The sequence below is a fragment of the Hippocampus guttulatus genome, chromosome 2 (genome assembly GCF_054856545.1).
Source record: "Hippocampus guttulatus isolate MCC_2025c chromosome 2, RoL_Hgut_1.0, whole genome shotgun sequence".
Classification (NCBI taxonomy): domain Eukaryota; kingdom Metazoa; phylum Chordata; class Actinopteri; order Syngnathiformes; family Syngnathidae; genus Hippocampus; species Hippocampus guttulatus.
In genome coordinates, this window is record NC_141262.1 from 33,787,061 (window position 1) to 33,803,194 (window position 16,134).

Sequence of the window (16,134 nt, forward strand, 5' to 3'; positions counted from 1 at the left end):
CGCGTCACAACAAGCACAGTTACTGTTCCGATCACCGACATAGATTTCAAGTCGGATCCTTTTCTAGAGTCAAAGACCTTTTTAATCTTACAGAGGAAATCCAAGTCTATCAAAGCTCATAACCTATTTCGGAGAATGAATAATTAATGCCATATTATGTCAGTTACATTTTGACTTTGAAATACAGTCATGCATTTTATTTTGGCTATCATGTACAACTTTCTTCCCTCCTCCAAATATTATATTTATGACAAAATAGCATGCATATTATACAGATCCATGCCTAATGATTTAAAACACAATTCAACGTTGGAATGTTATTTTTTTCTGCCCACACCCGACGAATATTAGGAATGGTATAACCCGGAAGTCAAGTCATTTTGCGGGAAGATTTGTCAGTTTGGATGGAATTTTGTTTCCCTACACCAGTCTTTCAAACTCGTTTTAAACTCCAAGATGGGGTGAGATAAATTAACGATTAGGACGTTATGTTTGATTGGCAACAGACTAATACCCACGCAGATTAACACGCCCTCGTAAAAATGCCAACGTAATGTTTGATAGTTTTCTTTTCAGTAATGACGGGAATGCCTGTGGTTCTTTTGGCTTTTTTTAGTTACTACTGCTTTGGGCTTTTTTTAGTTACTACTACTTTTGATATTTGTTTTCATCATGCTTTGCATAAAAATGAATTATGATTGAAAAATTGAATAATCAAGTCACCTAATCGAAGTGAGACAAACAGGCGTAATACTCTATTTTCCTGTGTTGTGGAAGCCGCATGGTGATTAGCAACATATTTTGATTTTTCAGTTACAGGAATCCTAACAGGTTTATTGTATCTTCTGCCGTCTAATAGAAGAACATTTAATGGTTCTGGATTTCACTATACATCGCTGGCGAAGATGGTTAATCTTTTTGTGACAAATGAAGTGAAATTGTATGGCACCGCTCTCAAATCCCCCTGGTTGGGAATCACTGAATTAGAAACAACTCAGCCACAGCACGAACAAAAACGTCTCAAAAAGCGGATTCACAGGTTAATTATGTACCCGCTGAGCCAGACATCCAGTGGGAGAGCATTTAGTTGGATAATTTCTCTCAGACCCCGCCAGATGAGCTCACAGTAGATATATGTGCTGCAAATGTATTAACTGATTTCAGTTTTTGTTTTAAAAGGCCCTTTTTTTTTGTCTATAATGTTAAACATTGCCTACTTTTCCAAACCCTGAACTTTGAATGTGAAATGGTATGAATGAGAAGTACTGGAAATAAACACCTTGTTTCCACAGTACCAGAAAGGGCAGAGGAGTCACTGTGGTGCCCGTTGCACCAGTTGGCAACAAGGTGCAATAGAAATACACGATCATACGCAAATCAATCTGTTACTCAATTTTTTTATGATGCAAGAAAGTCTTTTTCCCCCCCCATGTTTGGCATCCAGAAAACATCCACTCTTGATTATGACAACCAATCTACCATTGGTTGTGCCAGTTTCATAGAAGGGCTACAACAAAAAAGTGGTAAGTACCGGTATTTAAAAGGCAAGTCCATGTCACTATTAAAATTGTGTGCGTCTTTCCACCAGCCAAGTATTGGTGAGATGTGCAGCAGTGAAATCAAGAGAACAGTGCCCAAAAACTTACAATATGGACCAACATCTAAGCACCCAGAATGAATAACAGGCTCATGCTGCCATGTGTTCCCGAGGTAACCCTCTGCACAGTACTGCCATAGAAGAAGATCTGAGCTCGCCAAAGGTGACCCAGATGGCAAAAAGTCAAGTGGGGAAGAACATCACACAGAAAGTAAAAAAGATCGTCAAAACCAGGTAGGTTCTGCCATGTAAACTAATGATTGCCGATCACTATGTAAATTAAAATTACACATTGACATATGCACAAACCAAAGGGTTTCAAGCATTTTTTAACCATTATTCAGCTCTCAAGATCAGCATAATGATGAATATGTGACAGAACAAAATTAGCATATCAATTTTTTGAACCCAACTCAGCTGTACTTAAAGAGCACTTTAAAACAACTGGCACTGTATACAAAGTCCTGTGCATGGAGTAAAAAGAATTGATACAACTTCCATCTACTATCTGATCTGCTTATTCTCATAAGGGTCGCGGGCTTGCTGGAGCCTATCCCAGCTGTCTTCGAGCAGTAGGCGGGGGACACCCTGAACTGGTTGCCAGCCAATCGCAGGGCACGCAAAGACAAACAACCATTCACGCTCACACTTCACACCTTGGGACAATTTCGAGTTTTCCATTAACCTGCCTTGAATGTTTTTGGAATGCAGGCACTGGGAGAACATGCAAACTCCACAGAGAAAGGCCGGAGCCGAACACAAACCCTGCACCTATGCACTGTGTGGTCGACGTGCGAACCAGTCGACCGTGTGCAGCCATTCATACAAACAAAAAACAATCTAACAATAAATCACAAAAATAGTAGAAAGCATAAAACAGCCAATTAAAAATCATGTTTCATGCTGAGTTGGTTTAAAGAATGGAGCTTAATAAATGGCAAGCCCTATATTGAACAAAGAGTGCCATCTACAGGCATCAAAGCAGTTGTTGCTGTACAACTGGTTCATGAAGCATCTTGCAGCTTCATTTTTCCCATTACGATGAAACTTGCATACAATATGTGGAAACAAATGGAACAATGACAATGATTGACATGCGCATGAGAAATTATTTCTGCTCTGTATGGTTTTCTAACTAAACTTGTCTCAAATTCAGGTCAAATTCACAATATTGGTTGACCAGCAACTCATTACAATTTAAACATTGTATATGTATCTGTATTTGCAGTACTCACAGTTAGTCCCTTCTTTCAGGCCTCGGAAGAATGAGCTAGCAAAGGTAGAAAAGAAGAGTGGTCCAGCCAACAGAAGGTCAAGTGATTCACAGGTACTGTAAAAGAAGCTGTCTTCTCCAAAAAGAATCTTATGTACCATGCTTGTGGTACTGATAATGTATTTCATTGAGAATTTGAGTTTCTGCAGTGTGCTTTCGATGATGATGATGATGATGATGCCAAATGTACTGTATGTCCTCAGGAAGAATCAGACCCTGGCGCTGGCTCCAAAAAGAGACAAAATGAAATCCTGTCCTTTGATGATGACACAGATGAGGACACAAGCTGGGTACACACTTTCGTCAATATCATTATTTCTGCGGTTTAGTCGTCTCATTCTAATCTTGTGCTTCATTTTAATTTAATTAGAACCCAAGCCCAAAGAAAGCGAAACTAAAAAGTGTGGAGAGACCCCCCAAAAAGTTGTCCGCAGGTAAAGGGCCAATGACTTATTTATACTTCGCAGTTATTAAATTTGATGGCACCTTTGTTTCAACAAATTGTTGGATATCACATTTTGTTTACAGGGTACTAAACCAAAGATGTCTCAACGTTTTGTTATATTTCAAATGTACCCATTCTCTTTATCAGCTGCTATTTATTAAATCTACAAAGTATTTACTTTTAAAAAAGTATGTTTAAAACATAGCCTCTGCCTTTGTGTACTTGCTTCTGGCCAAATGACAGCCAAAACTCTGTTTCTTTTTAAACTTTGTCCAGTTGTTTGACGGGTATTTGTGATTTATTAATTCATTATACCTCTTTCTTCAACAAAGCAGACAAGACCCGAAGGGTTGAAAAGAAAACGACAAAAAGATCTGGAAGAGAAACAGAGTTGGAAGTGGTGATGGAGGCCTTCCTGGGTTTCTGTGATGAGTACAAGTAAATTTCTGAAGAGCTTCCAAATGAGCAGTTTGTATAAACGTCTGCAACTGTAACCCTTTACTTGCTATTGCATATTTTACAGTTTTTATGACGCAATTGCATGTGGGCAATATATTAACGGTTTCTTTTGTAGGGATTCTGTGGAGTCGAATGCAGTCAAGCAGTCTGTTGATTGTTTCTCCAACAATGTCAAGGAGCAACTACTTGAAAAGGTCAGTCGACTTTCTGCCTGTTTTGGGAGAAAGCGGGAAGAGCTCTATCTGAATACCAAGAATGAACGCTTCTTTTCTGGTGTCGCAATTTTCTTTCAGTTTGCCTCCTATAAAGAGTTTAAGGTTCTGAAACGGGAAAACGCCAAGGTAACCAGGACAATAAGTTTTATCGCTGAGACGCTACATTTTTATGTATTTATTCAGTTATTTTTTGCAGCACTTTTCTGTTGAAATAATAGAATTTTAGCATTAATCATAAATTTGCTTTGCATTTTCTCACATATGATGAATGGCCATATCCTCCGATCTGGAGTACGAATCTTAGCACTCTCAAGCAGCCAAGTGGGCTCAATGTGATTATAGCCTTAGTGTTATTGATGATTTTAAATAAAACCACAGCAACTTCTCACAATTTAAATCCCTTGAATAACTTATAGGAAGATAATTTTTTAGGACCACTTTGTGACTGTAAACTACATTGCATCATTTTGTAGTTTTTACGCATATGTGTTTCAGGTGTGCTCCATGATCCGTGCAAAGACACAGAAACTTTTCGATGCCAAACATGAGCTAATTAGGTGAGGCATTTCCATCCACAGTACAACGTCCCATCCATTTTTTTCATCCATTCAAATAATCAACACGATTCATTATTAACAATCAAGAAAATGATTCCATCCATTTTCATCAATGGGTGGCACTGTGGTCGACTTTTTAGTACGTCTGCCACACAGTGCAAAGGTGCAGGGTTCGATTCCTATGTAGAGTTTGCATGTCGTCCCGCATTCCAAAAACATCCATGGCAGGTTAATGGAACAGTGTAAATTGTCCCAAGGTGTGATTGTGAGCGCGAATGGTTGTTTCTCCATGTGTGCCCTGCGATTGGCTGGCAACCAATCCAGGGTGTAGCGGATTAGAAAATGGATGGATGAATTTTCTACAATCTCATTAAATTGAGGGTTTATTGTTTTGCTCAGGAGCTCTTGTCTTATATGGCAGTTTCATGCAGCCAATAATTTACTGACCTGAACAGTAACACCGTATGTTCTCCAATAGGGCAGAGAGACAAGTGAGCCTGCTGCAAAAGGAGAAAGCTGACCTCAAACTCAGATTGGAAGATCTGCGAAGAAGCCAGGCTTTTCTCAAAGATATTAGACAACTCAGCAAAGTGTATCTGGACTACCGGACTGCACATCCGAAAGACAAAGAGATAGTATGAACACACACAGTTGAACACATGTGATAAGCACCCACAGTGACACATCTTATTCTTTCTCTTCTTACTCTTGCAGTATGGTGCATCCAGTTTACCAGCTCTACTACTGCAGACCAAAAATATTCAGGGAGCACAGGACCAGCTGAGGCAGATCAATAAAAAATTGGAGAACAAAGTGAAGGGGAATGGCATATAATGTGCTGGACTGCAGAGCCATATAGCAATACACAACTCAACAGTCACAAAATCCTCTTGGTTTAGTACTGATAAGTGTAATATTTGCAAATGCCAAAATGTAATGTGTCTTTTCAAACTAGAGAGTGGTATCATATTGCATGTTAAGAAACCCCGAAGTAAAATGAGCCTAATTGATGTGTTCTACAATTGTAAATGCGTGTGCGTTTTTTCTGCCTCTGTAAAAACTGAAAATAAAAACTTTGCTGTTTCGAAAAGCCTCATTCCTACCTGTATTGATTCGCAAGTTCATTGACTCTGTGTTGTCCAATGATGTGTTTCTTACGTCAGACGATTGTCCAATCGGATGTCTCTTGAGTAGTGAAGATGTCTAGAAGTATGTCGGCGTCTAATTGGCTGAACTTTTCAGGTTGTACTCGCCTTTCCTTGTGGTAGAGCTCGCTGGAGTCACATCACGTAAGTGCGTCCTATTTTGGTTTTTGTATTTGTTTACACTTGTGAATATTTCGCTTTTGTCTGAAGTGTTTCAGGGGGTTCTCGAAATTTAAAGCCGTTTTGTCCGCAGCGAAATGTTATAGTGCAAGAAAAGTTACTCATTCGGTTGTCCAAAGCTTTCGATTGTCCACTACTGTACTACTGAAGTAATGCGCGAATTTTGGGTGATGGGTCCACAGAACATGTTAACTTGAACTAAGTTAGATTCAATAAAGAAGCTGTTGTTCGTACCTATTTTTCTTCATGACACCTGTCAGGAACTAATATTCGAGGAACATTTCAAGTTAGCCACCTTGCTGAATCGGCATATTCTCTTCAGGAAATGCTTCCTACACTCTTCTGATAACCAAGGCACAGGGCAGAAAAAGAAACCTTGCTTCGACTGTTCGAATTGATATTTACATTTTGTACTTACTTTATCTGAGCAGTTCTTTCGGTTTGTGTCATCGGTGAGTCATTTCCTACCCAGCAATACCATCGGCTTATTTTCTGTTAGTTTCGGTCTTTTTTTTTTGACTCACTTTAAGGCGTTTTCATAAGTGAATAATTAATTCACTGAAGAATGTAAAAAGACCGTAAAGGAATGTTGAAAATAATGTTTTCATCACTATTTCAACCAAGTTGGAGTGTAGTCACGCCTAGTTCGTTTCCCATTTTCCCACCAGTAAGAAGCTTTTAATGAAATGTATTTGGTAGCAATTCATCCATCCATCCATTTTCCGAACCGCTTAATCCTCACGAGGGTCGCGGGGGGAGCTGGAGCCTATCCCAGCCGTCATCGGGCAGTAGGCGCGGGACACCCTGAACCGGTTGCCAGCCAATCGCAGGGCACACACAGACAAACAACCATGCACGTTCACACTCACACCTAGGGACAATTTAGTGTGTTCAATCAGCCTGCCATGCATGTTTTTGGAACGTGGGAGGAAACCGGAGCACCCGGAGAAAACCCACGCAGGCCCGGGGAGAACATGCAAACTCCACACAGGGAGGCCGGAGCTGGAATTGAACCCGGTACCTCTGCACTCTGAAGTCGACGTACTAACCACTGGACTACCGGGCCGTTTGGTAGCAATTGACCTTACTAATTGTAACGAAAGGCAGGTGTTTTATTCCCGCTTAATGTTTTTATCATTAGCTGAAAACTCAAGAAAGGTATTTTGAATTTTGAATTTATCATGCAAAGGAAGGGATTAAGTGCTTCTATTTTCACCTTTCAGATGACTCTTACTGGATGTATTTTAGTCAGAAGAAAACATGGATGCAACCAAAGATGTTCATTCTGTAGAGAGGTCTGAGGACACTTTGGACGCCTTCAATCTATTTACAAAGAGGTACATGATATGGCACACTACCGGTAATTCTCTGCAGGCACGAGTTTGTCACTTTTAAGAGTAGGCAAAGGAAATTATTTAATTGAAGTCATTCATGAATGATCTTTCATCTGATCTTCATCTGAATACAACCACTTCCTTCTCACTTTGTTAATTTGAAGTAGTTGCTGCTCTTTAGCATTTTCTTGACGTGGCCAAATGTATTTTGTCCATATAATGTACTCAAACTTGTCATTGCTTGCATATACAGTGCATGGTTCAAGTGACAACTTTGAAACTTTTGGCTTTTGTCTACACAATCGATGGTAGCTTGATGTGATGAAATGCCCAAAACAAATTGACATTCTCATATGATCAAACAATTCCAATAAACACACTAAAAAACAGCAAATATAAAGCTAATCGACAACGAAAGCATAGACCTTATAGGGTCTAAATATTGTACATTAGAGATGTATAAGTCATTAAACCAGTAATTCTAGTTGAGTCATATGTAGAGCTCAATCTCATTAAAGTCATGGGGTTGAGCCATTTCAATTCAAATAACCTTTGAGTGTTTCACAATTAATTTTGTATGTCTTGAAACTGCTAATAGTTGGAGCTAGTGTATCCACATGTGTATTAAAAGCTGCCAAACGAACAATGTACCGGTACATGTATAGCCACTGCTGAAGTTCTATTCCATAAATGGAAAAACAACTGCTGTTCTGAGTCAAGTGTCTGACAAAACCACTCAATAGGATCGCTGAACTGCCAAATGGATTTAGAGGGAACGTTTGACCTGAAAGCTGTTTAGCAGGTTTCTCAAGCTGATCTTCATCACCTTGCATGTTGTTTGCTGCCTCTGACTGTGGATCTCTTTTCAGGAAGAATCCATCCAATGCCAGTAAGAAAGATGAGGAAACAGACTCTGTACCCATCGAAAAAGCCGACAACCCTTTTCAGTACAAGATGGACTACCCACACATGGGAATCTGCCTGATTATCAACAATAAGAACTTCGACCGCAGCACAAGTAAATACGCCCATTAAACCTGTCTGGTGGACTAATGAGTCCACGGCTGTCTAATTCACTTCATCGCTACTTTGACAAATGCTTTGTGAATTCATGGTTCAACATTTATTACTTCCCCGAACTGTCAGTCAGGCCTGCTTTTCGACATCGGTATGGCAAGTGTGCAGCAGTGAAAAGCACAGAGGAAATTGTCACATTTTTTTTCATAGTGCTTCAACAGCCTTCTGTGTACAGTATGTCGTTTCAGTTGATGGAGATGTGTGTAGACATTACAGTTGGATGGGGTTACATTAGGTGTTTCTATTATTATTATTTTTTCACATGGTCTTCATTGTAGATTTTCACTTTCTGCTGGTGGGTTTGGAATGTATCTGCGTGATAAATGGTGGGCGTTCACTGTACCGTTCAAAAAGCCAGTATTGATTGCGTTTAGCACTTCAATGATCACATATAAGTAGAATGTCACGAACAAGGTGGAGTTCTACACGAAGGCCAAACTAAAGTGAAAAACAAAAAGATGGGTGGTGCCTTTATTAAGATTAAGATATCCTTTATTTGTCCCGCAATGGGGAAATTACAATCAGACTTCAGAAAGGAAAAACGCTGGGTAGGGAGAGGGGAAAAAAAACACGCTCGAACTATCCTCTTCCGAGGATAATTTAAGTCCAGGATAAAAAAGACCCTAGCACATGAATAAGCATATGACAGTTACAACAAGTCACAAGACATATCATGTATAAGGGGGGGATGAATGGGAAGGGGGGGAGGGGGGGTAGGGTAGGGTAACCGCGACGCGGCCGACAATGACCAGCTGCACGGTCACCGTTGCGCTCCGCATCATCGAACCACGTCACGGGGGAAAAAGAATCGGAGCGATGAAGACGGTGATAACAAGGATGTGTATGCGCGTGTGGTTGTCCAGTTGTGTATGTGTATGCGTGTACAGGTCATAGCTGCTTCGTCGAGGTCTGCTCATCATGAAGACAGTCCCGGCTTATCAGCCGAGAAGGAGGGGGGCTGGTGGTGGGGGCCCTAGACTCCATGCGTATTTCCATCCAAGGGAAAGGCCAGATAGTGTTGTTTGTTTTGGAGAGACGGCCGCCAACAATTTGAGACAGCCTTGAGTCCTTGGTCTGTATCTCTCACTGGCGCCGATCAGCCAAATCCTCAATTCCTTTTCGAAGCGAAAATTCCAACGTCTCCATGGTATTATCGATCGCGCGGAGTTGCTCCAAACCGCAACAATATTGCGGTTGAGCTCAGTCACCGCTTGAGTCTGAGTGTTGGACATTCGCGCCAAGCCATCCAGAGTGACCGGCAGCTTCTTCACTTCCAATAGAGCCGCTCCCGTCGGTTGAATTTTGCGATAGAACAGCAAGCTGCCAACACCAAACGGCAGCATACCTGTTATCAAAAGGCCAATAATGTAGATGTCTTCCACGTCCTCCACGGACAGTACTGTCAGGCACACCGGTCTCCACTTTCTCCATGGATCCAGGGCGTATCCGGCAGCAAGTGTCCCCGGAGGGCAAGCAGGCTCCCCACTGCCCGCTCTTTCCGTTGAAAATTTTTTGTCAATTACATCGAGAGACCAGCCAACTAATTCCATGGTTAGTTCTTCGGATGAAAACACGGGAGGAGGCTAGGGAAAAAAAGTTAGACAAAGACAGCACAAGACTAAGTGGCGAGCAGGGAAAGAAAAGGTGGGAGGGCAGGGGAGCAGTGCAGAAGCGTCCGCCTTCGTCGAGAGCCAAGCAGAAAAAAAAAAATTTGATAATTATAGATAAAAAAAATATTTATAAATATGCAAATTTTCGGCCAAATCCATTTCTTTCTATTCCCCTTTCTCAAGTCCTTCACTTAAAAAATTGACTGTAATTCTCTTTTTGTATCTTCCCAGGGATGAGCACTCGTAATGGGACGGATGTTGATGCTGCTTTTGCCGTGAAGACTTTTTCGGATCTTGGTTATAAGATCAAAGTGGCCACTGATCAGACTGTAAAGCAAATGAAGAGTCTCATGTTGAGTGGTAATTGAGATTTATTATTTTCGTTATTGAGCCGATGTTATCAGCCTAAATATAACATGTGTTTGGAAAGTTGAGTGCCATATAAATCCAGAAGCAAAAACTGCTTGTTTAGTTAAAAAAATAAATAAATCTGTGGTTTTAAATAGGTAGGAATCAAGGCTGGTCAAGTCACTCTGTCTTGTTTCTTTGTCTGCAGTATCCCAAGAGGACCACAGCAGCTGTGCATCATTTGTGTGTGTGTTGCTAAGTCACGGTGAAGAAGGTGTGATTTTTGGAACTGATGGATATGAGTTGCTTGAAAAGCTGACCAAACCTTTCAAAGGGCATCATTGTAGCACTCTGGTGGGAAAACCAAAGCTCTTCTTTATCCAGGTTAGTAGATCTTCTGGGCTGTTACGCTGCCAACTTTTTTTTTCTAAAGTATTTTATATGTGTTGATGCAATGCACAGAAATGTCCCAGGATTGGTTGTTTTTTTTTCTCCTTCTGATTTTGTAATTTCAGTCTTCTGCACTTTGAATATACCAAAAATATCATGTTGCCATTAAACTGCTACTTTTGGTTCTATTGTAGCCATTTACTTTGCCAATTGACACACATGAAAACCCTTTAAATTTTTTTTTGTTATTTCTGAATTGAGTTAATTTGGATAAAGTGGTTTTCAGTCTAGATTCATCTCTTGACCTTTTCTGGGGTTTTTTTTGCGTGTTTTCTCCATATATTATTTATCAATTTACGGACAAGGAAACTATTTCATGTAATATTCTGCAGAGGTGGGTGAACAACTTGCGGAGCAATGCATGCTGAGATAGGCACCGCCCAGTGCAATAAATAAGGGTCGTGAAAACAGGTGATAAAGGTGCAAAGGGTAACATCAAAGGCAGGCTAGTTGGAAGAGATGCTTGAGTGCTTGGTTCTGCCACTTCTGATATTCTTAATTTCTGAAAAATGTGGTCTATGGCCTACTGCCCTCAAGTGGAGAAAATGAAAGAAGGCTGGTTTAATTTTATAGCCAGTGCATCCCCTCCACTGGTCATACAGAAGAATTACATTTTAAATTCATCAACCATCCATCCATCCATTTTCAAATTGCAGGCATGCTGGAGCCTATCCCAGCTTTCTTCGGGCCATAGGCGGGGGACATGCTGAACAGGTTGCCAGCCAATCGCAGGGCACATGCAGACAAACAACCATTCACTTTCACAATCACACTTGGGGACAATTTTGAGTTTTCCCATTAGCCTGCCATGTGTGTTGTCGGAATGTGGTAGGAAACCGGAGTACCCGGAGAAAACTCACGCAGGCCCGGGGAACACAAACTCCACACAGGAAGACTGGAGCCGAAATCGAACCCTGCACTCCTTTACTGTGAGGCCGACGCTCTAATCAGTTACTCACTGTGTCGTCTTTAAATTTATCAGCGCACACGTACTACTGGACTGAGAAAGACTGTCCAATATAAGAAAAAAGGCAGTACTGAGAATATATTTAATTAATTAATTTTAAAGGTTTGTTTTCCAAACCTTGTTTTTCAAACAAACTTCAATATAAAGGGTTAAAAATAAAAATGGATATTTTATATTAACAACATGTTAGGTAACATGCAGTAAAAGAAGCAAAACAAAAAGAAAAAAAATAAACAAGGCCTGACAAATTCATATAGTTGGATTTCAGGAATCTCTGCCCATCAAGTGAGAAATTAAACATGAAGGAAAACTTTTTCTGCCTATTTTGGAAAATATGTCTCTAAGGGCGGCATGGTGGATGACTGGTTAGCACATCAGCCTCTCAGAGGTTCAGGGTTCCTCCCACATTCCAAAAACATGCATGGCAGCTTAATGGTACACTGTAAATTGTGTGATTGTGAGCACGAATGGTTGTTTGTCTGTGCGTGCCCTGTGATTGGCTGGCAACCAGTTCAGGGTGTTCCTCACGTACTTCCCGAAGATAGCTGGGATAGGCTCCCATGTCGCCCGTGACCTTTGTGAGGATAAGCGGATTAGAAAATGGATGGATGGATGGATGCGAGTCTAATTAACTAATTTACTATTGATATATTTAATTTGCCAGTGGTGACTTTGCTCAAGCACCATTCATTTGCAGTCCGAATGTAGATGGGTGAACATCTGCGCTGCTTGGAGAATCTCCAGAAGTAACACCACAAATGTTGCTAGATTTTGTTGCTAATCATTTATTTTGGAAAAAAATAAACAAACAGGCGGCCTGGTAGTCCAGTGGTTAGCACGTCGACTTCACAGTGCAGAGGTACCAGGTTCAATTCCAGCTCCGGCCTCCCTGTATGGAGTTTGCATGTTCTCCCCGGGCCTGCGTGGGTTTTCTCCGGGTGCTCCGGTTTCCTCCCACATTCCAAAAACATGCATGGCAGGCTGATTGAATGCTCTAAATTGTCCCTAGGTGTGAATGTGAGCGTGGATGGTTGTTCGTCTCTGTGTGCCCTGCGATTGGCTGGCAACCGATTCAGGGTGTCCCCCGCCTACTGCCCGAAGACAGCTGGGATAGGCTCCAGCACCCCCCGCGACCCTAGTGAAGATCAAGCGGTTCGGAAAATGGATGGATGGATGAATAAACAAACAAAAAATAGACAGGCAGATGGGTTGGAAAAGTCTCTAAATAGAGTGAAAAAGTTGCTAAGTTGTCAACGCTCAGTATAACAAAAGCTGTATGCTGTACTTGTTTGTCAGAACCCCCCTCTCGCCAACAATGAAAAAAAAAAAAGTATACCCAAACTCATTATGGATGATTTAATTTTATCTGTATTCAAATTTGTATTCTATTTCAGGCATGCCGCGGCTCAGAACTGGATGAGGGGACCGAAATCCAAGCCGACAGCGTGGCGGAGCAAACGTCTGAGAGGATTCCCGTCGAGGCCGACTTCTTGTATGCCTATTCGACAGCCCCAGGTAACCTTCGCCGTGTTCCCAATACCATCAAAATAACATTTTGGCCAGGAATTTTATGAATAATGTTTGAGAAGACTTTGAGAAATGTGAATGTTGAATTTAGAGACACACAACTTGGAGGAAAGGAATAAGTACCATTCCTAACAATGAAAACTTTCCAACAGGCTATTACTCATGGAGGAACACGCAAAACGGTTCCTGGTTCATGCAGGCATTATGTGAGATGTTGCAACGTTTCAAAGGCGAGTTAGAACTGATGCAGATCATGACTCGAGTCAACTACAAGGTGGCAATGCACTTTGAATCCAGCTCCAATATTCCTGGGTTTACTGGCAAGAAGCAGATTCCCTGCATTGTCTCAATGTTAACCAAAGACTTTTACTTCCCTCAATAAAAGATGGCAGGTATTATTGTCTGAAACTACTGAGCAGTAGCAAAATAATTTCAACTGAGAACCGGAGCCCAATCAGTGTGCTTCTGTATTTTCATTTTAAACTACTCCTATTCATTGATAATCAATTTTTCTTTTTACTCAACTGTCCATATAGCTTGATGTGAAACAAATTGCACTTCAAAGGGAAATAGTGATGTGTGAAAGCATAGTCATTAGGTTTTTTTTTTCTTTTTGGGTGACTATCCGGTTTGAACATTTCACAACACAATTTAAAACTCTTCCATTAGGATGCCAATACAGTAAGTCAAATATATATATATATTAGAGCTGTCAGTTTAGCACGTTTTTATTGGCATTAATTTAAATGAATTTTAAGGGGGTTCATTTTTTTCTCGCGAGATTAACGCGTCACACGTCACAAGCGGATGTTACATTGCTCTATAAATACACCAGAAACAAAACGACAAGTGCGCTGCAGAAGTCCACGCCCATGTCTGTTTTGCCATCCACGGCAGCGCCAGACACCGAAAACGGATACTTAAAGAGTTTATGAATGGAAAGTTTACTTTTAAAAAGTTGCCAGATTGCTCCACTGACAAGACCAAAGTTACCTGTATCATACAGGTGTACGATGTATGCCACTGACGCGATTTTACTTGTTTGGAACTATTTTGTGTGGAAGGTTACAGTGTTCTGTGTCCATATAAATGGAGCGGGTGGAGCTTCTCTGTGTTCGTCTGACAGTGATGGTGCGCTGCAGTGCTAGCGACCTAGCGAAAATAAAACGTCTCCAGTGTTGTCATCGAACCAAGTGTAGTCATCCGAAATGATGTCCACACAAAACCGTAGAGAGACTTCTGCGCAAAAAGGACCAACAGAATCAACATGGCCTGACTGCTGTGTTCAAAGCAAACTTGAGAAAAATTAAGTATGCAACCATGGCTTCAATCCACTATAGGCTGAGTTCTAGTTTACCTTAGATGTGCACTTTATAATGTTATATTGCTCTGTTTTGATTCCATAAAAAGAGCTGTTAAAGCAGCTGTTGTGTGAAAAAATATTATTTTCACTGTTGTTGATGGACAGTAAAATTGTGTGAGAGATTATATGTGAATAACTGCTCCAAGTGAGAAATGTTCATGTAAAATTCAAAATCGAAATTGTTATTTCAGTAAATATTTGGATTTTGCACATAGAAAACTGATTCATGATTCCATGTTGATGAGAGCATTAAAATGGGGAAAAATAGGACAAAAAATATTAAAGGAAATTCAGAAACGATAAAAAATGCGTGAGTAATCGCGATTAATTTTTTGTGAATTTGAGTTAATTATGACAGTTGCATTTTTTATTTAGATTAAATATTTTAATCGTCTGACAGCTCTAATATATGTATATATATACTGTATATATAATGTTTTTTTAAGGGAGAGACAACAAAGTCAAGTTCTTTATAAATAATCTTGGGAAATTCCTTGTATCGAAGGAGACACCTGGCCGTTTTCACAGATGAAAGTGTGGCATTGGCAATGAATACTTGGGGGTGGGGGGATATACACACACTTCATTCATTCATTCAGAGTGGGAAATCTGCCTGTTGTCCACTAAAATGTTAACATTTAGTTTTGATGTTCTAGGAAAATCAGGCACCAAGTACTCAAAAAATAAGATGTGAAATAAAAGTATGGATACAGATTGACTGTTGTTGTTTTTTTCTGTTTTTTACATTTATTAATTGCCACTGTTTTTTTTCCGCATGATTCATTTTCATTTATCATGCTGTATTCCATTAAGCTACTATAATTCATAAAAATGTACAACGGTAGGCCAAATCCTAATTTTAAACCGTCAACACAAAAAGAGGTTGGTACACAGACACACCGGTATGAAAGGATTAAGTAAAATTCCATTCTCATCATTTGAAGTTCATTCGGTGATCATTGTCGTTTTTTCTGTTTTTCAATAAAGGCTACCAACAATTTTGCATGTGCTGTGTGTGTGCACGAATAAGTGCAAACTGTAGGCTCGGTTTGTTCTGGGGCTGCTTTGCTAAATCCGTCACAAAGTGTCTTCCGTCTATTCAGGCTGCAATGACATTTTACGATTATTGACAACCCTCTTCAGTAAATTGTGCTGTGTCAGAAAACTTTGACGCAGTTGCATGCCATGTGTATTCTGACAGGATGAAGACACAAACACACAGCTAATAAACAACATGCAGATCAGTCAAACACAGTGCCACCAAAAATAAAACAAACCTTGATTTTCATTGGTTAATTTTCAATACAATGTCCAATAAATGTATCTATGCCATCCATTCAACAGAATAAGTTATGGCTTCCTGAAAGTTTACCAGCTTTGTTGTTTCATTGAAGCAGGATTCATACTTTTTGACATTTGAATGGTGTGTGAACATTTTCTACTGTAAATAAATGCCCTGGCTCAGTAAAGGCTGGCAAACACTGCTGCATGCCTCTATGTGCTTACATTTATTCATTTTCCTATCCGCTTTATCCTCAGAAGGGTCGCGGGGAGTGCTGGAGCCTATCCCTGCTGTCTTTGGGCAGT

At 40.4% G+C, this 16,134-nt stretch overlaps 2 protein-coding genes across 7 annotated transcripts; both read left to right on the forward strand.

Annotated features, from left to right (window-relative positions):
- The first annotated feature begins 49 nt into the window (after positions 1-49).
- On the forward strand, positions 50-5,636 carry cenpu (centromere protein U). 4 transcript variants are annotated; one of them, XM_086105821.1, is made up of 13 exons: positions 52-461; positions 1,293-1,347; positions 1,445-1,523; positions 1,711-1,831; positions 2,852-2,924; positions 3,074-3,160; positions 3,241-3,304; positions 3,648-3,753; positions 3,890-3,968; positions 4,068-4,115; positions 4,485-4,546; positions 5,025-5,181; positions 5,261-5,636. In XM_086105821.1, the coding sequence occupies exons 1-13, from the start codon at positions 457-459 to the stop codon at positions 5,378-5,380; spliced, it is 1,056 nt and encodes a 351-aa protein (XP_085961947.1). In that variant the 5' UTR covers positions 52-456; the 3' UTR covers positions 5,381-5,636. The 4 variants fall into 4 exon arrangements, with proteins under 4 accessions (XP_085961949.1, XP_085961947.1, XP_085961948.1 ...); XM_086105822.1 differs by having other exon boundaries at positions 54-461; positions 3,651-3,753; XM_086105823.1 differs by lacking the exon at positions 4,068-4,115 and having other exon boundaries at positions 50-461.
- A 94-nt stretch (positions 5,637-5,730) lies between these two features.
- LOC147209810 (caspase-3-like) lies at positions 5,731-16,031 on the forward strand. Of its 3 annotated transcripts, none has more exons than XM_086105833.1 (7): positions 5,731-5,835; positions 7,095-7,208; positions 8,075-8,223; positions 10,124-10,252; positions 10,449-10,624; positions 13,052-13,172; positions 13,337-16,031. In XM_086105833.1, the coding sequence occupies exons 2-7, from the start codon at positions 7,132-7,134 to the stop codon at positions 13,564-13,566; spliced, it is 882 nt and encodes a 293-aa protein (XP_085961959.1). In that variant the 5' UTR covers positions 5,731-5,835; positions 7,095-7,131; the 3' UTR covers positions 13,567-16,031. The 3 variants fall into 3 exon arrangements, with proteins under 3 accessions (XP_085961959.1, XP_085961960.1, XP_085961961.1); XM_086105834.1 differs by having other exon boundaries at positions 5,797-5,839; XM_086105835.1 differs by lacking the exon at positions 5,731-5,835 and adding an exon at positions 6,767-6,974.
- Positions 16,032-16,134: the final 103 nt, after the last annotated feature.